This window comes from Pseudorasbora parva, chromosome 13 (genome assembly GCF_024679245.1).
Source record: "Pseudorasbora parva isolate DD20220531a chromosome 13, ASM2467924v1, whole genome shotgun sequence".
NCBI lineage: Eukaryota > Metazoa > Chordata > Actinopteri > Cypriniformes > Gobionidae > Pseudorasbora > Pseudorasbora parva.
Genome location: NC_090184.1, coordinates 35,341,759 through 35,364,628, shown reverse-complemented (window position 1 = coordinate 35,364,628; position 22,870 = coordinate 35,341,759). Strand labels below are relative to the sequence as shown.

The 22,870-nt window shown below is 36.5% G+C and overlaps 1 protein-coding gene across 2 annotated transcripts in view; it reads left to right on the top strand.

The window, feature by feature from the left end:
• Positions 1 to 22,870, top strand: part of fnbp1l (formin binding protein 1-like) — a 60,090-nt gene that overhangs the window by 35,826 nt on the left and 1,394 nt on the right. Inside the window, exons 2-14 of one of the 2 annotated variants that reach the window (XM_067414148.1) lie at positions 237 to 352; positions 4,366 to 4,416; positions 5,995 to 6,142; positions 6,262 to 6,324; positions 8,402 to 8,506; positions 8,685 to 8,813; positions 9,261 to 9,407; positions 14,669 to 14,872; positions 17,749 to 17,858; positions 18,107 to 18,239; positions 18,467 to 18,561; positions 19,560 to 19,702; positions 21,953 to 22,111. In XM_067414148.1, the coding sequence (XP_067270249.1) occupies positions 237 to 352; positions 4,366 to 4,416; positions 5,995 to 6,142; positions 6,262 to 6,324; positions 8,402 to 8,506; positions 8,685 to 8,813; positions 9,261 to 9,407; positions 14,669 to 14,872; positions 17,749 to 17,858; positions 18,107 to 18,239; positions 18,467 to 18,561; positions 19,560 to 19,702; positions 21,953 to 22,111 (1,603 nt within the window). Of the gene's footprint in view, positions 1 to 236; positions 353 to 4,365; positions 4,417 to 5,994; positions 6,143 to 6,261; positions 6,325 to 8,401; positions 8,507 to 8,684; positions 8,814 to 9,260; positions 9,408 to 14,668; positions 14,873 to 17,748; positions 17,859 to 18,106; positions 18,240 to 18,466; positions 18,562 to 19,559; positions 19,703 to 21,952; positions 22,803 to 22,870 lie in introns of those variants that run through there. The other variant, XM_067414147.1, reaches the window with a different exon arrangement.

Sequence of the window (22,870 nt, the reverse complement as noted above, 5' to 3'; positions counted from 1 at the left end):
AGTGATTTTCATCTTGGCTTGAATAAAAATGTGTTCAAAGCAATGAACAATCCTTGTTTGTTATGTGGATGTTTATTCAGTGTTGATTTATATTCTGCATTCACCCTGCAAATGTTTAATATTCTTCAAACAAGTCCTTCCATATTCATGTTTCCTGTCTGGCACCAGCAGCCCAGTGACAGATCAAACTCCCTCTCACTGAACCTCTCTCTCTCTTTTCCGCTTTCCTTGATCAGGACCAGTTCGAGAATCTCGACAAACACACGCAGTGGGGCATCGACTTCCTAGAGCGCTATGCAAAGTTCGTCAAGGAGCGTCTGGAGATCGAGCAGGTCTATGCAAAGCAGCTACGGTAAGCGTTTAACAACAAATCTTAAACAGAAACTTCCGTCGGACTCATCTGACATCTGTAAGGGTTTTATTGAGCTAATAAAACATGAAATGGATTATTAAAAAATGTATGAAGTGAGTGGTACTGAAGCACTGATTCAGATTCAATCTTTGTAGCCATGTTTACTAGAGATGCACATAACTAAATATATATAGAATCAAATTTCTTGAACAACTAGTTGACTAAGATCATAAGGAAGTTCTGTATATTATAATGATGAATTTGGTTGACAAGGCAATTATAGTCACCAATCCCTGATTTTTACAGGTATTGTGACATTCTATTAACAATGTCTGACTCTTAACCTGTGATTTATCATTAAAAAACCTGTTTGCTCATTGAAATCACACAAAGTTCAGTTTATTTAAAATTGCACATTAAAATGTGAAAAATAATTTTCTTAGTGGCAACAGCAAAATGTTACACTTAAAACACTTTTTGTTATACTGGTTGAAACTCTCTTTACATCCTGATAGCAATCAATAGAAATTGTTTAAATATTTAAAAAATACATACACACTACCAGTCAAGAGTTTGAGAACAGTACGATTTTTTTAGTCTCTTCTGCTCAACAAGGCTGCATTTATTTGATCCAAAATACAGTAACACAAGTATTATTGTGAAATATTTGTACAATTTGAAATAACTTTTTTTCTATTTAAATATATTTTAAAATCTCATGTGGCAAAAATGTATTTCTGTGATTCAAAGCTGAATTTTCAGCATCATTACTCCAGTCGTCAGTGTCACATGATCCTTCAGAAATCATTCTATTATGCTGATTTGTTATCAGTTTTGAAAACAGTTGTGTACATTTTTTTTCAGGATGATTTAACAAATAGAAAGCACAAAAGAACTGCCCTTTAAGCTCCATGTGCGTTCTCTCTTTCTTCAGATGTGCAGCACATTAATGGAGGTTAACGTTCAAATGCAACCCCTCGGCGTCATCATTCATTGCGATGTTTTACTGTAGACATCGTCTGATGCCAGTTTGGTAGACATCGCCCAACCCTAGCAGAGTTGTAGATAGTCAACAGGTACCATAAACAAACAGTAGCCACCTTTTAGGGTGTTTTCCCACTTGGGTCCTCTTTAAAAGAACCAAACTCAGACTCCTTTAAGTGGACCAAGAAGTGAACCAAGTGAAAAAGGACACGGTTCTCTTCACGTTCACACTGTCCCTGTACCTGAAAGAGGACTCGGATCCTTTTTGGTCCACTTTATTAGGAATGTGGCCTCAGACCCTTTTGTGTTCAGACTTTTTGGATCTAATCCAGTTCAATGTTTGATGGCTGACCCTTTGGCCTTCAACATTTGATCCCATTCACTTACATGGTTTGTTCCTCAGTAACCAAGATATTTGTTTGTAAAGATTATTATTACTTTATGACATTGCTACAAATGCTGTTGAATTAAGTATTTTATCTTTTTACATTATAAATTATATTAAGAAAAAAATCAAGTTAGCCCACTGTGGTTTGTGTTCAGATTGCGTGTTTTTAGCAAACCGTATCATAAGATGAGATCGAACCGTACCCAGACCACCTTCCGAGATGGTCTCGGCTTGGTTCGCTTTAAAGGGGTCTGAGATCGTTTGGTGTCCACATATGGGCCAAAAATCATGCGAACTGCGCTCAGACCCCTGAAAAGGACCAAGTGTGAAAACTCTCTAAGATACACTTCTGTTCAGTAAATCAATCTGTTTTATAATAAGGCTTTAATTGTGATCACATCTGCCGTGACACGTTATAGATTTTTTTTTTCCTTTTTTTTCTCCTCCATCATTTCCTTATGTAGTAATATTGCTTTCTGCCTTGGGATTCAGTGTGAGGGTGAGAGACACATCAGGGGTCAAAAATCCCTCCAGGCTCTAAGTTGTAAGTTTTGATATGAGATCAAACTGAAAATAAGAGACACGTCATGTTTTTGCCAAAGGACACGCAGCTGGGGCTTTCTCTCCTCTCCTCACCTCTCCTCTCCTCTCCCGGGATGTCTTGGTCCCTGTGGACTTACTGCTGTTGCCTGGATACAGATATAGAGTTGCTCCTCTTCCCCCATCTCAAATCTCATTGTAGGGTGTAGTGTAGTACCACATTCATTCTGCCTGACAGGTCCTACAACGCTCTCTAAACCCCCTCCGTCATACATGGCAACACCAAGACTGTTTTCTGTAATGAGGGGTGGATGGAGCCAAAGAACGTTACCTTGTTTGATGTGTTTTTTATATATATTTTTTATTAATCTGTTTCTGCCAAAAATTTGCATGGTTTACATGCAAATCAATAACCTAGCAATGCAAGTAAACCATGTTTACAAGACGGTATTAAAAAAGGTCATTCCCCAGTGGTTTTGTCAAAACGTAAACATCAATGTGTTTTACTCAGAGTTTTCTATTTATTATTTGATTTTAAATAGCATAAACAAAGTATTTAAAAATGGGGAAACTTGACTTATTCAGAACTGTACCATTTGTCCTTTGGCTGCACAAGATGAGATTTTTTTTAAAATATTTCTTGGGTCAAGAAAGTCAGAGTTTGCAAAAAAAAATTCCCCTTACCGTGAAACACTTACTGTGGCTGGATGAGCTTTAATCTGCCATATAAGGATGCTTTCCTGTCACATCACACATGCACACTTAAACGAACTGTATGTAAGAAATGTATTTCAATTAATCATAAAATGTGCCTGATATGTTACTAGACATTAAGAAATCTTGTTAATTTCAAATACTTATATCACTGACAACAGTAGTCCGGCCAGGATATTTTCATTTAAAAGTTGTTGTTGCAGCCCTCAACTGATGTTGATGTTGACATGTTGTGTTTTGGCCTGAAGCTCCACCCTCCACCTGTCGACCAATCACGAGGTCAGTAGTGTTTCTGCATCCGGGTTGCCAGCTCAGCTCTAGTTACCACAGCTGCAGCTACAAACATTCCTGCTGATCCTGCAGCCTACCTCTTAACCTCGAGTCAGGGGGAGGGGGAGAGGGAGAGGGAGAGGGGATACACTGCTCTACAATAATTTGAAAAATTGCAGTACAAGTTTTGGCCACAATCTTACATACACTTCCTTTAAATAAGCTGACCTAACGCAGTGAAGGTGTGAAATTTGGGTAATGGGCAAAAATCTAGCTGTATCGATCGATTTATTAAGCCATGTATGACCATAAGCCGTTAAAGGAAAAGGGTTCAATGCGTTTAATAAACATAATCGGTTTAAAAACATGCATGTAAATGCACTCATTGACAAAAAATGTGGACTGTTGGACCCACCCATTGTCGGTTAAAAAGGTTTTAACATTACACTTTTGAAGTGCACGTAACGTGTTTCTTTTCACATCAAAATGAGTAACTCTGATTTATCAGTTTGATGCTTATGTTTTCGCTGCAGCTGAGAAAGGATGCCGAGACACTTCAGTTATGAGTGTACATAAGAGACTAAAAGAGAAGGGAAGTGAGTTTCTGTTTGATCCGTTTCATGAAATGGATTTAAGGAAGCTTTTTTAAAGGAAGTGACAAACATCATTAATTCAGCTCGATGGGGGTCTGGGTTTGGGGAGGAGGGGGGACCGTCTTGCTCCCTGAGCACACTCAATGGACCCCCCACACCATCCCCCATCATGAAGAGAGGAACATGCCTAAGCACAGCAGCACAGCTTCTCTCAAGAGCTCCCACATAAGATTCTGTGTCTGCGTCCCTTCCCTTGAGCTTATATTGTGTGGGACGAGGAGTAGAAGGAAGACAGATTAGCATACCATCACTTGTTTTGCCTGTTTACCATGGCCTACTTTAATGCTCTGATGCTCAAAGTAAACACACTAGACGGGCTCCTTTTTCTCTTCATGGTGGTATGAATAACTTTAGTTTTGATGTTAAGGGATATTGTAATCCCCAATGTGTGGGATTGTTTGATCTTTTCAAAACATGGGCAGTTTTTCTGTGAGTTCTGAATATTTCTTTTTGTTGCCCTACAGGGGTCTGGTTAAGAAGTATTGCCCCAAGCGCTCCAAAGAAGATGAGCCCAGGTGAGTTGAATTGCAAACGTTTGCATGCTCCACATATATTTAACAGGTTATTTTTACAGCTATTTACGCTGCTCATGGCAGCTTACAAAAAATTTGTGTTTGTAGCTCTAGAAAGCTTAATTCTGATTGGTCAGTCAAGGCTTGATTTTGGTCAAATATTCAAACTGTAAAATTGATCGTTGTCCAGAGGTTTCCTGCCAGCCTACTTTCAACTCTCTCACATCGTCTCTTTTCTTGCTAGATTGTCAATATCTGTATAAAACTAATACAATTATTTTTATTTAAAAAAAATATATTAACAGAGGAAAAAAACTGGAAATAAATAAAAACTAAACTAAAACTGAAAGAAAAATAAATGAAATCTTCATAGTAGAATAAAAAAATATTACTTGATATATAATATTAATGATAACTAATTCAAATGTTAATAAAAACTATTTTAGTATTGAGTATTAAGTAATCAATATCTAATACTCTCAAGCTGTTAGATATTTATTACTCATGACAGAATCCAATCAATTTGTTTCACTACAACTGTACATTTTGTACATTTTATACATTCTTAATTTTAGCTAGTGGCATTATTTCATTGCACATTTTGGCTGTAGTTTCTTTCCTAACTAGCATGTTTGTACCCTGTTGGCTCTAGATTACGGTCGAAAGCAGAAACGGGGGAGTATACGATGGGTGTCAGCTCGAGACCCTCCCATATCCCGTAATGAATTCCATTAGATAGGCATAATTTCTCCCAGCATGTGTTTTTGTCCCAGGACATTCCTCACGTAGTGTACAGACAGACCGCTGATTAGAACTCAATCCTGAAGGTGGGGGACATTTGCTTTGGACAAAAACATCTCCATCCAGCCCTCCCAATACACACACATCCCTAAAGAGGAGAGACGAACGGCTTTTTGTGTGTTTGTGAAGGGGGATTTTTAATATAGTGAGCTAGTCATGCCATACAGGCTGGCCCATAGTCAATATCAACATACAGATAGACTACAGTCTGCTGACCCCCAGGGGCCATGGCGGCAACCTGAGGAGGAGCTGTGTGTGACTGGTGATAAATGCAATTCATTTTTAATGAGGGCACTGAATGTCCAAGAAATTGTCCCATTTCATAGCGTAAACCTTTTAGTTCACATACAAGATATTCTAACGTTCTAAAAATACATATTATGTTTTTTTTTTTTATGTTTTCTAATATATCTAAAAGTGATAGCAGTGGGTTTTACACTGACTATTCAATTTTATTTATGTCAGCATTATATCAGTTTCCCTGCTTTTGGCCTTCTACAAAATTAAAAAAATCTACAAAATAAGCATATCAATTGACTTTTAATGCTCAACGAATGGAAATAAACTTGCAAAATTTGATTTGTTTGATGGAACTGGATATTTTTGGCAAATATAAAATAGAAAGATCATATAGTTAGTTGTAAGAAACAAAATAAATAAATAAATAATGTTGATTTTTGCCATGGAAACAGAAATTGATGCTGATATGAAAATAAAAAAAGAAACAAAATAACAGTTATATGTAGTGTTTTTTTTTTCATTGTATATTTTCTCCTGCAGGTTCACATCCTGTCTGTCATTCTACTCCATATTGAATGAGTTGAATGACTACGCAGGTCAGCGAGAGGTCGTTGCCGAGGAGATGGGGCACAAAGTATATGGGGAGCTGATGAGGTACTCACAGGACCTGAAGGCAGAGAGAAAACATGTGAGTGCCAAATACATACACCTGAAATACATACACATATACGCCTGCAACTTCTGGTGAAGTGTAAGACAAGAAGTTGCATTTTAAAATGTGTGTTTTGTGTCTTGTCTGATCAACAGCATCTCCAGGAGGGACGGAAGACCCAACAGTATCTAGACCAGTGTTGGAAACACATGGACAATGTAAGCAATGTACTGGTACCAAAAAATCTGTAGTGCTGAGTAGAGACTTTGGACTTATGCACGATCTGCATGATAGGCTTGTGTGTATGTGCGATACATCCTTACATAAGAGGCCTGAAGCTAATGCAGCTGTTCATTATATATATAATGTTTTTAAAATAATATATACAAAATATTAATTATACATATTATGGTCTTTTAAAGTTTTCTGATAGATAGATAGATAGATAGATAGATAGATAGATAGATAGATAGATAGATAGATAGATAGATAGATAGATAGATAGATAGATAGATAGATAGATAGATAGATAGATAGATAGATAGATAGATAGATAGATAGATAGATAGATAGATAGATAGATTTTCTTATTTTCAGTGGGGTTTTTTTGTTTAGTTTAATTTTGTTATGCTATTTTATGTTTAAATATATTTTTAAGTAGTAGATTTTTTTCTTTTTAGCTCAAATTAATTTTTGTTTTCACAATTTTAGTACATGAACAAAAAATGAACTGTGCATATACTGCATTTATTAATCTTTGTTAATGTTAATTTCAACATTACTATTACATAATTAAAATCTAAAGTTTACATTTACATTTACATTTAATCATTTAGCAGACGCTTTTATCCAAAGCGACTTACAAAGAAGGGGAGAGTAATAGAAGCAACGGAACAGACAAGGCCAAAAACCTGTAAGAGCTGTAAGAAATCTCAATTAATTAGCACAATACACAATTTTTTTTTTTTTTTTTTTTTTTTTTTAAAAAGACAGACATCTACAACAAAAACTCACGTCCGCACAGTGCCGAACACTGGATTTTGATAGCTAAGATAGCTACAAAGTTGTTTGTGAACATTAGTTAATGCACTGTGAACTAACATGAACAAACAATGAACAGCTGGATTTTTATTAACTAATATTTTAAATTAAACCTAAGTGTTACCAACTTATTTTTTAGCATCGGAATAGCATCGGTTATCGCTGGCTATTATAGTTTTCATTAATATTTGAATTAGCTTTGATTTTCTTATTTTCAGTTTTCTTTTTTCAGTGGAATTTTATGTGCTTTTTGTATTATTATTATTTTAAGTTCATTTTGTTCATTTTTTTTAAATCGAATATAAAAGAAAGTAGCATTTTTTTTTTTAATTTCTTGAAATTATTTTTTGTTTTGGTCATTTTATTTCAGTTGGTTGCCATTTTCAAATTTTCTTTATAGTTTTTAAGTTTAAGTTTTTCATTGAATTTATATTTTATTTAAGCTTTCTTTCAGTTAATTAAGAACTATTCTTAACACATTGCGCTACTTTTCCATAGTTTTTAAATGTAAACACGCAAGCTGTTTTCAGTCTATGATAGAATTCAGTCTCTGGTATCAACCACAGAAAGTCTTGAATAGCATCAGTCCCCATTTAAGATTGATTGTGTTTGCACTGCTAGTTGCACAGTTGAGGAAATGACCGATTCACAACCTCTCCTCCAGCTGTGACCTGGGGTCCAGATATTTACAGATCCAGATGCCCGTGTGTGTTTATGTGCAAGTACAAATCAGAAGAAGTGACAAAGACTGTTGGCAGTACACAAATGGAAACCTTCCTGCGCTGCATTCATGTTATCAAGCCATTTCTTTCCATTCCCCCCCTTGCTCCAATTCATACCCTGCACTGCATTCCTGCATCCTGTACGTTTCCTGCCTGTCAGTTTGTCTCATAGACTGTGTGGCTGGAGTATTTGTGCAGCTTTATGGTTGCTGCAGCTTACGGCCAGCAACAGCTGAATTTGGCGTTGAGAATGGCCATGTCGTAATAACATAGGTATTCCTCTTTCTTGCAGTGTCACGAAATGAAACACAGATGCTTTGGAAGCTGTTACACAAATTGCATTATCGCTCTCGCTTTCAGTACTGTTTTGGATGTTTGTTTGTAAGATTATCTGTATTTATGTCGCTACTAGATCAAAGCCTGACAGTTTTTATCTAAGAAGATTGCTAATGCTCACATAACATTGTAGGAAATGCTTCATGTCTGTTTTGACAGCTCAAAAACGTGTCTCCTTTTCCGTCTAATTTCACAGAGTAAAAAGAAGTTTGAACGGGAATGCAAAGAAGCAGAAAAATCACAAATGATCTACGAGAGGCTAGACAATGACATCAACGCCACAAAGTCAGAGGTGGAAAAGGTAGTTTATGTGATCCTGATATTCTTTACATATTGACTGAACGTTATATGAACCATTTGAAAAACATTGTAAAATAGCACTTGAATGCAGTTTCTGGCCTAAAACTTGAAGTTGTCCCGAAGCCTGAACTGTATTCCTGAAGTATTAGTAATACAGATGACCGTTCATTCTGTCTTAGGCAAAGTCCCAGCTGTATCTGAGACAACACATGGCGGAGGAGAGCAAGAACGAGTATGCAGCTCAGTTGCAGAACTTTAATGCTGAACAGTGGAAACATTTCAATGTGGCCATCCCTCAAATATTCAAGGTTATGATGTCCCTGATCTTTAGGTTCTGATATTTTTAATAAAAGTTTAGAGAGTTCTTTAGCTTAAATTTATTTTAGTTTTAGTAATTTTAGTACTTAAACTTATTTAGTATACAGTTAGTTAAATTAAGTTTTTCATGTAATATTTTTATTTCAGCTTAATTTCAGTTAACAAAAACTAATCTTAACCCGATTTTCAATTTTTTATATGTAAACACACACTAGACAGACATATTTAATCTACTAACCTGCGTCTTGTGTTTTTAACAACAAAAACGTGTTCTGTGTGAGCCCGACCATTATTGGTTTTCCTTTTATTTAACAGTAACAGCCCTGATATAGACTGCATTTTGGTTTGTGACAATTACCAGAAAAGATGTAATAAATCAAAACGTTTCTATGTAGTTTTGTTTGTGTGGTTGAAACTCTGTGTCCATGTGCTTCTAGAATCTGCAGGACATGGATGAACGGCGGACGGTCAAGCTTGGGGAGACGTATCGGACTTTTGCCGAGGTGGAACGAAGAGTCATTCCCATTGTCTCAAAATGCCTGGAGGGCATGGTGACCGCTGCTAAAAATGTGGATGAGCGTAGGGTAAGTGCTGAAACACTTGTGAGTACTGAGTACTGGTAAAACATCTATAAATTCTATTATGAAATATTAGTAAATATATACTAATTCAAAAGTTTGGAATCAGATATATATATTTATTTTTTTAATTTATTTTTTTATAAAGAAATTATACTTTTAATGCAAGTTAATTTAACATTTAATGTTACAAAAAAGTATCATGGTTTCCACGAACATCAAGCAGCACAGCTGTTTTCAAATTTCAAAAACTTCTGAATAATATATGTTACTTAAAAAATCTGACGTTTTTGATTACCACCCTTCATCCCTTAGTTGCGTCAAATAATTATTACACTCCATAATGAACTCAAAGGAATGTAAAGTAATGTGTAAACTCTTTTCCCTGCCTATTCTTGTTTTTGCTACTCTAAGTAATATCCAAATCTTGGTATTTAGGGCACTTCTTGTGTTTCTTCGCCTCTTCATGAGTCATAACAGATCGCTTCCTGTACTCCTCAGTTGTAAGTCACTTTGGATAAAAGCATCTGCTAAATGCATAAATGTAAACGTAAGTACTTCACCCTGATGTTATTTTGTACCGATGATCTACATGACCGCTCTGGTCTACTAAACTGATAGAAAAAAGGGAGTATCGGAGACATCGAGTAGGTGGGAGGAAGTGTGGGAGTGGATGATTGGGAGCAAAGGGAGGATGAGAGAAACATAAGTTGCTAATTTTCTTAGTGCTGTTGCCAGCACTGATGATTATGAAAAGGTTGCATGTGGCACCGCAGCCACTGATTACATTTTTATCTTGCCTCATTTTAGTCTCCCTCAATCTCTTTCTCTTTCTGTCCTGGACTCGTTCAAAAGTTTGGGGTCGGTATGTTTAAAGGAAAAAAAAAAGTATGTTATTATGCTCACCAAGGCTACCTTTATGATCAGTAAAAGCATTTGTGACATTACAATTTGAAGGCTTTTATGCAACTTTTTTGCTCACTAACAGTTTAACAAAACTGCTTGCATTTTGCAGATGAGCATTGCTTTGGTTGAGCATAATATATGATGCTTTACAATGATCTCTGTTAGAGAGCTACATATGTCAGTTTATATGTTCAATAAAATACCTAACTCACCTGCTGAGAAATAAAAACACCATCTCTGTGTCGCTTTTACAGCATTTAAAATCCTTCAGGTCTCCAAGAATCCAATGTTGATTCTTGTTTTATTACAAGCTCTGTCACTTTCTCTTTTTGCTAGCAGACTCTCCTCTGATCTGCGTGTGTTTTTAAATGGGTGATTCCTCAGAGGTTCTTCAAGATTTAGCATGCTCCATGTTAAACTTTCCCACTCATTGTGACAACTAACCTATGCCGCTTCCACACCATATGCGTCAAAGTAGCTGGGGCAACTTTTTTCTATTTACTAATATGACGAGACACACACAGGCAGGTAAAGTATGTACACAATTTCCTGCGAATATCATCCCGCTAAACTTAAAATATAAATGCTTATAAAAGGCTTACCATAGTGAATGAGGGGAAGACAATTGCGATGAAAGATGATTTTTATATTGACTCGTTATTTAGATTGTGTTAACTTCAAACAAAAAAAGTTACATTGTGTACCTTTAAAATGTTTTTAAGATGAATTTTATTCCTGTGATGCAGGAATTACTCCAGTCTTCAGTATCACACGATCTTTCAGAAATCATTCTTAAATGCTGATTTACTGCTCAAGAAACGTATTATTATTATTATCAATATTGAAAACTGCTTAATATTTTTTTGTGGAAACAGTGATAAAATTATTTTTCTTATTTTCTTTTGAATGTTCAAAAGAATAGCATATATCTGAAATACTAATAACTTTTGATACATTTTAATACATCTTTTCTGCAAAGAAAAACTTACTGAACCCATACTTTGAATGATAAATAGAACTTCCAAGAAATGCTTTAACTTGAAGTCAAACCGTTCTTAGCAAAAAGTAAGACCTCTGAGCTTCATATAAAGAAGCTAAAAGTAACTTTTAGTGTAGCTTAAGCATTCTTAAATACTGACACTTAATCCAGCCTCCCACTAGCCATTTTCTTAGTAAATTATTCATCGTAATTTTAATTTTAGAGAGAATTCTTGAGCAGCTATATCTGCAGCTTCAAGTGTGTGCAAATCAATTGAAGTTAATTTCCATGCTGACCTTCAGACAAGATCTAGATGCTTATGAAAACATCACAATCTGTACATGTAACAGCCATTTAGCAACTTCTAACTAGGTTAGGATACCTCTAGATCTCTTAAATAATTTAAAATCGAAGACCAATTTATTTATGCACAACTCTTTCTTTATTTTAGGAAAAATTCTGCTTTCACGTTGTGATGACGAGTTGCTGTAATTTTAAGATAACAGTTCAAGGAGTTCTACTCCCAGCTGTTCAAATCCTCAGACTAAGAAATGATTAGTTTCTTTGGTAACACCCATAACAAGATGCCACCCTTTTTTCCACTTTTCCCCTTGCTTTCCTGAATCCAATGGTCGGTACTTGCCCTGCCTAATGAAGAACCGATCGGGTCTGATTATGACCTGATTCTGTTTACGGTTTTATTTATGAGCTTGCTTACGTTGTTCTGGGATTTCCTAATGCCCTTTGCTCGAATGCTGAGGTCAAGAGAGCCTCATAGAGGCTGTTAAACGGGTGACATGAAGCCAAAGCTCTTTTGTAATGCTACCACACCCTAGACAAATACAGAAATCCCAGGCCAGCTAACCATCTTGCCTTGTGCCTACTTTCACAGTTTACCAACACTATAGTACTCACTGTTGCTTCATATAAGTCTTAAATCATGCCTTTTATTTCTTCACTGTATAGTCTTTTTTTTTCTCGAAAGATGCAATGTTGCCATTTTCTCCCTCTATACAATATAACTGCTACATGTATGGGCTGGTAACTAGAAGGTTGCTGGTTCAGTCCTTGAAAAGAACAAACCATGAGCTCACACCATTATGCTCATGCCTCATGGTACTGTTTCTAAGGTTAGCTAAGGTAACTGAGAATGAATGTTCAAGAGATAAAAACTAAAGGTGTAGTATTGGAGAAAGATGGTGACATAATTCTAAGAAATGTACTCTGCTATTCAATACTTTGGGGCTTGTAAGATTTTTCTGAAAGTATGATCCCAAGGCTACATTTATTCAATCAAAAGTGCAGTAAAACAACAGTTTTCTCTTTTAATAGATTTTAAAATATAATTGATTCCTGTATTTCTTTTATAACAGGGTATCCGCGGGGTCTTGAAAAGTCTTAAAAGGTGATAAATCAATTTTGGGAAAATTAAGACCCTTATAAAGTATTAAAAAGTCTTATCACGGCTTTATAAAGTCTTAAATTTTGAAAGTATTTTGTTCAAGCTTTGTCAAAAGAGTTTGACTCCAAAAAGTATTTATGAATATATTTCTTTTCATCCCCATAAGTATTAAAAAACAACGGGGCGCTCAGTCTGAGATCGGCTCGGAGCGCGCGCGCCAGGGATGGACATTAGCACCGCCACCAGCCAAATGCGGCTGATTTTGAGTTGTGGCGGGTAAACTCGCTTCACCTACCGAGCTGTTTCACCTCTTTGTAAACTTTGTTCAATGCATGCGAGTGCTGCCGTATGTGCGCATATAACCAGTCGTTTTCTCCGTCATCACTCGCGTGAAGACTCGGTGTGAAACTCGCGCGCGCTGAGAGAAGATCTGACGCTGTGCATCATCCGAGAGCGCGCACTCGCCTCACAGCGCGCAAATATTGAGTTCTCTTTCTAGTCTTGTGCTTAAACGGACAAACTCACACAAGAAGTATGTCAGCATGTCGATCTTGATGAGTATCCTAGCAGACATCGTCTGAATATGCCTTAAGTGAACTGTATAGTATGCACAGTCGAGAAAGACGAGCATATCCCTGAATTAGGTCTTAAAGGCGCAGTAGCCTTTACTGCTGCCTGAGTGATGTCCTTATATTTAGTTTGACATTAAACAATGCTCTTGATTTAATAGCTTTTGTAAGTTTAATAAGGATTAATCTTTCATTTAAACAGTTAAATATGCAGTTATTTTACATATGATTACTTTATTCAATTTCTACCTTTCTGCAGGCCAGTAGGCATGTCCATTATTATTTAATGTACACATGAGTGGGGTTGAGTTAAACATTCTAGTTTGAATTTTATTTTTCAGTTTTCGGCTTTGGTTTCTTCTTTTTTTCGTTTCGGCCAAGAATTTTGATTTCGGTGCATCCCTACTGACAATGTTCTGCTCAGTATGTTGTCAACACGCTTCAAAGATGCCAAAACGAATAGTTTCATTCGTGGGACTAAAAACCATAAAACTGGAAGCCATAAAAGACCACAAATCTTTGTTAAAATGTCAGTATTTCATTGAGACTTGAGATTAAATAAACTGCTTAAGTATTGTAGAGCTTGTAGTATTAATTTGTTAAAAACAAAAAAGTGGCTGGTAAAAACATTGAGTGGTAGACTTTGAAAAAAGTTAATTTCCATCCCTGGCGAGCGCTGTGCACGGGTGACGTCATGTATTTTGTGAAATGCGCAGTTAGGTGATGTCGCCATACGTAGTAAAACAGATATGCAATATAAACAATACACATTTGGCCTACGATAGAGATTTTACGTCTACGTTCGACTACAACTGTTTATTAAAGGTTTGTTGCCGATTAGAACTTGGTGCGATGATGAGGTCTTAAAATATTTTGAGAAGGTCTTTAAAAAGTCTTAAAAAGGTCTTGAAATTAACTTCAGGATTCCTGCATATACCCTGTATAATGTATTTTATAAAAATGTATTTTTAGCTGCTATTAATCCAGTCCTTGTCACATGATCCTTTTTATTATGCTGATTTGGTTCCCAAGAAACATTTCTTATTACTATTAATGCTTAAAAACGTTTGCTGCTGTAGGAATATTTTCAGATATATATTTTTTTCAGGATTCTTGAATGTATAGAATGTTAAAAAAAACAGCATTTATTTTAAATATATATATATATAATATAATTTTTTTTTAAATAATGCTGTTTTTTAACATTCTATACATTCAAGAAATAAATTTAAAATGAATTCTGTACATTTATTAAAAATATAAATATATATAAATTTACTGTCACGTCTGATAAATTAATGCATCCTTGAATAGAATAATTAATTTCTTAAAAAAATACTTACCAATTACACTTGCACTTGACTAAATAAAGCATATCAAGTATGTTAAGCTTATTGTTGTTGTCCCACAGGATTCTGGGATTGTTGTGGAGTCATTCAAGTCGGGGTTTGACCCCCCGGCTGATTTCCCTTTTGAGGATTTCAGTCAGAACATCCAGCGAACAGGATCAGATGGCACCATTGGGACCCCCAAAACAGAGGGAGGCAAACCGGACCCCAAACATGCAATTAGCAGGACCAAAAACAAACTTTGGCTTTTTGGGAAGAAACCCAAGGTAAGTTTTAAGAACCCCTTTCATTATTTAGCTTCTGTTCCATTTTAAGGCTCATTTGTTAAGAATAGGTAATCAATTAAAAGCCCTTATGACCGCCGGGCTCTCTGCTTTGGCGTGTGTGAACAGTAAAGGATTATGTGGCTAGGTAAAACGTTAACTTCTGCTTTCAGACTTATGCTGTCAGTACCTACAAACTTCCTGATCTTATGTCTTTTTTTTTAGAACATTACCGTTCATATTTTTCCTTCCCTTAAAAGCAGTTCTTGTTTTTAAAACATTTGAACAATGTAATGAAAGTTAACAAGCTAGGCTTCATTCAGTCAGTCATTTAACAAACGATCATAGTTTTGTGTGTGTGTGTTTGTGTTTGTGTTTGGTTATTAGTTCACCTCAAATCTTTGTTGTCCCAGCTTCCACCATCCATCCCTCCTCCTTCCCTCCCAAGTTTTCCCTCTGGCCATTTCCAGCCTCCTAAATTCCCAAAAGAGCGGATGGCTAACCATCTATCTGAAATGAGAAATGCAAAATCTAAGATCCCATCCTTCCGAACTGTGAAAAGAGGGGTAAGAGTCGGCCTGGTGTGTTGTGGGTTTGCCGTGATTGACATTAGCGCTTGCCGCTTGCGCTTGGGCCGGTTTCTCTCACCCAAGGTTTAGCTAATTCCTGCACGCGAGGAAACACAAATTATTACGACTGTTTTGAGTGAAGGAATAAGACTTTATCTGGGTCCAAAGAGCTGTGCCCATAATTTTAGCTGTGGGGTTAAAATAAAAGTTTGATTGGTTGCGTAAAGCAATAGGACACGGTGGTGGGAGTGTTGGGTGGGTGATTTTTATTTTCTTCATGCAAGTTTGCATATTACTGAATACAGCTCAGTAGCTCTTTTCTGTAAAACTGTTCACACTGCTGTTGGTTTTAAAGTTTTTTGCTTGCCATCTCACACCTGAACTCTTATTAGCTGTTTCCATCCATAGTTGAGAATTTAACTTATGTGCAAAATTTTAATATCACATAAAAAAGGCAAATAAAGCACCGTTTCCATCCAGTGAGCAGAAGAGAACAAAATCGGTCACTTCCTGTTAATCTGCCGCTAAATATTGCTAAGAAAAATGGATGCTGCAGTAGAAGCCACTGTAATAATTTCGTATAAGTCTATAATAAATGACTTGCGTCTCGGAGCACGCAGACGAAGTGCAATAGTTATCTTGCTTTCGGAGGCGGATGACTGCTGGAACGCAGTCTGGGAGGTCATCAAACCTCTTTGACAGTCTTTGCTCAGGCATTTCAGAACACACAAGACGGCGTTACAGATGCTGTGCAACAAATCTGATCTGCTGGTTGGTCCAGTTATCGCAAAGTCATGTGACCTTTGATGCGCATCGAGGATGTTTTTCTAAAATTGTGTTTTCATTGGAATTTATGAGCATGTTTTAAGATGATAAATGTATCCGACTCAATTAAGAGCACAAGTTTTTTATGCAATGCATTATCCCAAATGTACATTAAAATAGGTAATGATAACAGCTATGGATAGATACCGTTGCTAAACTGCTAAACTGTGCTGTTGCTTAGTTCTCTAATGAGAATGAAAATGTATGACTTGTAATTACAAATCGCTGTCATTGTGAACGTGACACAAAACAGACTTAAGAAGGAGAACACAGGGAATAAATGTACAAATATTAGGGGATTTTCGAATGAATATACATTGAGTTTAGTCTGGGAGAATCACTGTTTTGAAAAACTCTCCTTTGAAGATCTTATAAATCCTGAACAAAGCTTTTTTGGACTGATTTTGTTTACTGGAAATGTTTAACATCCAGCTGTAAATGTCTTTGTAGAAAAATGTGCATCCGAGTCATTTCAATTATCTCCAAAGAGTACCAGTCCATCCTTTTCTAAACAACAGAGCGTACTGTTTGAGGACGATCTTGTCTTTTTAACAATCCGGATGTAACCATTCTGAAATCTCACAAGCATCATCTTTGTTTCCTCAACATTTTCTTTGCCAGGTTTCAGTGGTACATCATTGTGCAACAAACCCACTGAATGTCTGCAAACTTACTATAGAAGCATATTATATTGGACTGCTGTCATTATTTAAATAATCTGTTGTGGTGGCAACTCTAACACTGCCAACTGCTATAATAATGGATTACCGTTTCCTGGTAGTTCAGATTAACTGATTCGGAAACCACATTAAGGCCTGCTTCTGTAAAACCATATGCCACTATATTACCTGTTCTTCTTTTAGCTTCTACTCTATAACCTAGCTTAAATGGAAATATTGAAAACAAGGATGAGGTTGTTGTGAGGTTTCAGGGTTTTTTGTGGTATTTTCCTTTTGTGGTATTAACAATGTTAGACTAACACGAACTGAGCTAGAAGTACAGTGGGTCAGACCTCGATGAAGACCTGTTTTGTCCTGATGGTGCCATTCTGTGTGAGCGTGACTAAAATCATCAGTCAAAATAAGTTTGATTGACTGATGTTGATGAGCGATTTGTTGTCTTTGTTTTTTTGGAATGGCGTGACCTATCCTTAACCTCTCAGTGGTCTTTAAAGCTGGTAAGTGATGTGTGTTTTGGACTGTTGTAGTTTAGATATGAGGTTTGAAAATAGTGTTTAGTTGTAGGATGCTGTGACTGCAAGGAAACCCCCCTCCTTCTTCATGACGTGCAGCTTAAAGATGTCTTTCTTATAGTGTGGCTTAATGTTTATAAGCTTTCAGTTGAATTGCAAAATTGGAATGTATGCAAACTAACGTGGCCATTAAGCTCTAGGAAGGACATCTCTCTTAAGAGCGACTGTTTATACCATGTGCACTACAACTGTCTGGATGCTTTGCCTCCAACCAATAACCTGTATTTGTACAGGCACCAACACTAGAGGATCTCAGCCATCTTCCCCCTGAACAGAGACGTAAAAAACTTCAACAGAGGATTGATGAGTTGAACAAAGAACTTCAGAAAGAAATGGACCAAAGGTGGTTAAAGCGTGCTGCTCGCTTTCCGTTTTCTTCAAATTTCTTCAAATGAGCAGAACAAGCAGAATTGTATTCCATATTAAAAACCACCTAACACTGGAGAATTGTTTTAAGCATAACAATATTATTTTATTTTAATGTATTATTTATTAACATTTTTAAGTTTGTTTGCATTGATGCATAAACTATTTAAAACCTATTAAATAGCTAGAGAATAATATCTCAATTCATAATTTTCCTTGTCACAGAGATGCTCTTAACAAAATGAAAGATGTCTATGAGAAGAATCCTCAGATGGGAGATCCTGGAAGTCTCCAGCCCAAGATTTCAGAGACCATATGCAATATGGAGAAACTCCGTTCTGAGATCCATAAAAATGAGGTAACCTTCCCAGAGGAACGACTTATTGTTGCAGTCTTATAAGGAAGCGCAGCCTCCGGGAATGTACATCTGGATAAATTTGACATAAAACAGCTGAGCTGCTCTGTGTGCCACTGCCACCTAGTGGAGGAATGGACATAATGCGGTTGCTTCATCACATGAAATGCTTGACAATGACAAATAATTTGGACATGTATCGCTCTTCACCGTCTCTCTCTCCATCTCAGAATTGGCTGGCAGAGGTTGAAGGGAAGCATGGATCCCGTGGTGAGCGGCGGCCCAGTGCGGATGTGAACCACCACGCACCCCACGGCAGAGAGAGGTCTGTATTTCCTGATTACATTATCTGCCTTCTCAAGATAGACAGACTATAATATGTCCCGTATACAGTCGTCCCTTTTATGAGTGCCTGAGCTGTTTGTAAACCCACTCATAGAAGAGCCGTTCTTGCTGTTCTGCAACTTTTATTTGTAGATGTAAATGAGTAGAAAGGCACAGCAGCTATTTTAAAGAGGTTGGTGGGATTTAAGTAGTCATGCGGTTGGAATACCTAACAGAAAATTATTAATTGTTAGGATAGATTTAGTAAAATTCAATATCATAATATCTGACATTGTCAAATATATATATTAAATTACAGTGTTAATGTCTATTTGTGTATAATCCGTTTAAAAATGTTTTTTTTTTTTTTTTTTTTTTTTAAGAAAGACTCTTAAAAAATTATTGGGCTGTGATTATGGGGCATGTTTCAATCAGAGCAACGAAGCGACACATTGTCAAATGTCAACAGAGCTCAACTGCACTGTGTTGCCAAGTGGCGGGTTGTTTTCTATGTCCACAGGTTGAAGCGACTATTATGTGATATATAGACCCATGAGTGCGAATTTTAGCAGGCAACCTTGCCAAAATAACACATTTTACCCCCAAACAGCATTTTTTTTGCTGTTTGGGGGTAACAGCACCCCCCCCCAATATAGTCAAACAGAGTTATTTTAAATTATAATAAAATTTCACAATATTACTGTTTTTACTGTGGTTTTATAGATCAAATTATTGCCGCTTTAGTGAGCATAAAAGCTTTCAAAAACAGAACAAAAAACTTAATCTCATACTTTCTTTTTATTTAAATCATGATGTATGCAAACCAAAAGATATATAACTAGTATCAGTGCCAGAGCAGCTTAGAGTAGCAGAGTAGCTGAAAACTAAATATGCCAAAGCATCATATCGTCAGTGCTTCGTGCTTCTACGCGTCACAGCGCTGACTCTGAACATGAAGGCCACTTTGATGCATTGCCGTTGTTTTCTTGTGTCTTTCAGCCCTGAAGGCAGTTACACAGATGATCACAGTCAGGAGCATCGGTCTCCACCACAGCCAGACCCACACGAATTTGATGACGAGTTTGACGATGACGATCCTCTCCCTGCCATCGGCCACTGCAAAGCTCTCTACTCTTTTGATGGTATAATAACAGCTGGCTTTAAATGTTTCTTGTTTAGAATGAGCTAAACTCTGTTCACAACATGTGTGGAACAATGTTGATTATAAAGACCCATCGAAAGAGTTTACCAACCAATTCTGCCCACAGGAATTAATATACAACAAAATGTACTTAATACAATTAATACTTTTCATGGCAGTGTTGAAAAGTATTTTTAAAAAGCTGTTTTATTCTAGCTTCATGCTTGCTTTTTTTTATCAACACTTGAATGTGGGTTTTCATAAAAAAAAGCATTTTGACACATTGAAAATCACATTTTTGTCAAAGACTATGCCTTGATCAGATTCAGAACGATGATCAAAACACAGATGGAGTAGAGAACCCCTAATGCTTTCACAGTCCTGTAGCTAGTCCTGGGTCGGCGTTTCATTCAATAACATTAGGCCATTTTGATTTATAAAATGTTTAATGTTGATTATCGTATTGTTTTACATATGCATATGATTGCATGATGTTATCGCTTGATTCTGCATCTTCGTACGGAGCCCCGCACATGACATGCAGGAAAAAATTGTAGGCTAAATTGTGTGCACGATTTACTAATTCAAGGGAACTAATTAGTAAATCATGTGGATGGTTTAGCAAGTCGAGGGACTGAAGTAGTAAATTGTACACACGATTTAGCAAATGGAGGGAACCTAACAGTAAATTGTGCACATGATTTATAAATCGAGGGAATGAATAAGTAAATTGTGCTGTAGGCTTGGAATGAACCTCTTTGTTGTATGTTGTTTTGTCAAGAGAATATATTTTATTAAATATTTTTGTCAGACATAGGAGAGAGACGTTATACGCAGCTTCTCTGTCGTTCTCCATTGTCTGTTCGCTAACGCATTTATTCAACCATACAATGATTAAAAAATAATAATAATACAGTTACAAAATATGAACTGATTATTAATACTAATAAAAAGTAAAATGTAATCTACACGTGTGCAAAATTTACTTTTTTTTCCTTGCACGTCATGTGCAGGGCTCCATAATATATGATGGCATGTGCTTTGATCAGGACATTTAGTACTCTTTCAGAAGATGTGTAATAGCGCCCCCTAACGTATATAGGTGAAAAACATGGAAACATGTTTGCCGGGGAAGTGTTGTCTCACAAATAATAGAAAATTCCATGTTTGGCAGGGAAGAGTTAAGTGCTTTTCAGATTACTTCTAAATTAAAATCATTTTCTGTGGTTATCAATATTGTCTCTACAAAATTCTGTTAACACAACTTAACTTGAATAGATCCAGAAACTGTTCTTTGCAAAACCTTTGCAGATTTTCAGGGTTGTTTTTTCAGAGGAGGAAAGGAAGGCAGTGCCTCCTCAAAAGATTAAATGAGAAAATAATCCATATTGCAAACAATGCAAATATTAGAAAATGTGACCTCTAAAAGTGTATAAATCACAAATTTTTCTAAAGATATATTGTCCAACAGTGACATCCGCAGGTAAAGGTACAGCGGAAAGCAAAATCTCTTACCTCCCCTGAGCCCATTGACTTTTAACAGACACCCTAAGCGTGTCGTAGGTTTAGTGGGGGGTAATTGAGAATGAATGGGGGAAAGTCACGTGAGAGGAGGCAATGCCTCATCGCAATATGATGAGACATGATTGTTTGTATTGGTTATGATTGGATATGATTGTGCGATAAATCCGGCCTTTTGTTTTCGTGCATGTTCGGTTTGTTCTGAATTAGCAAAATGATGCAAATAATAGAAGAATAATTTTAAAAAAAGTTATCAAATCACAAACATGAAAACATGACGACTGTGGGGGTTTTAGTGAGTGATCAGCTTTGGTGAAGTTAAAGACACATCTTGTGCCTTATGTCTGTGACAGTGTTTCCTGCGCAAAACAACTGATGATCCGGAAATAAGTTGATTATTAAAATGAACAGCTGAATATCAGTTTAAAAATACAAAGTATTATTTAAATTATTCCTGCCTTTAATTATTTATTCTTGGTTTTAATAAATAGAACAATAATAACATTGATAATGTAAAAATACGAAATAGAATTGTATGTGGTTCTTTTTTATGTAATGTAATGTTTATTTAACCAGGAAATTGACAGCATTGTGTAACTGGGACATGAATTTACGTTTGATTTATTTAAAAAAAAAACAAAAAAAAAAGCAACAACAATAAAGACTGCCTCATTTCAGAACACAGCTGCACACCACTGGTTAAGGTATTAAAAATGCGTTTGCTCCTTAGGCTCTAACGAAGGCACGTTGGTTATGAACGAGAACGAGGTGCTGTACGTCATAGAGGAAGATAAAGGCGACGGATGGACGCGGGTGCGGAAACATGGCGGAGTGGAGGGCTACGTCCCCACGTCCTACGTGGAGATCACACTGGAGAAAAACAGCAAAGGTGCGGTCACCTACATATGACATCACCCACGGCAGCACCACCTAGTTATGACATCATACAGAGGGGAGTGTGTGTCAGATTTGCCGTGACTCATCAAGTGCAGCTCGGCTGACTATCATATGCTTTTGTTCACCGTGTGAGCCCAAGGACAAACGCACTCACACTGTCGAAAGTGACTATTTCCTCTGCACCGTGACTTTACAGCAGCGGAACAATCTGTAGATTTGTATTGCTTTTTATTCAATTTTTTTTTTATTCCAGTGTTTTTAATCGGTTTTATATCATTGGAGCAAAACTGAACAAAAATGCATAGGCTCCTTTGTTTGTCTGAGAGATGATTTGCTCTTTATAATCCTGAGAGAACCTGTCACACTTTAATCAGCTCTTAATTGTTTATGTTTTTATACATGTTAAAACTAAAGTACTCTCTACTTGGATCATCTCTGCATTGTTTCTTCAGTCTAATCATTTGTTCTATTCGTCATGAGGATACATTGATGTACTTCTGAACTTTGAGTTCATGCAGTTTCCATTTATTCCACTTTTCTTTAACGTGTTATCCCCTTGCTGCTAAATTTTCCCTCATCATAGCGCCAAACCTGTTTCACAAGAGTGCTACTCTTCTTGTTAATCTTGTCGTGTCACAACATCCTTTTTAATTGGTGAGCTGAAATTAAAAGTATGTAATAAACAATCAAAGAGCCTTGCGTAACTTCAGAGCCGCACTCAGTTTGGCTAGCACACTAGCGCCCTCTGTCT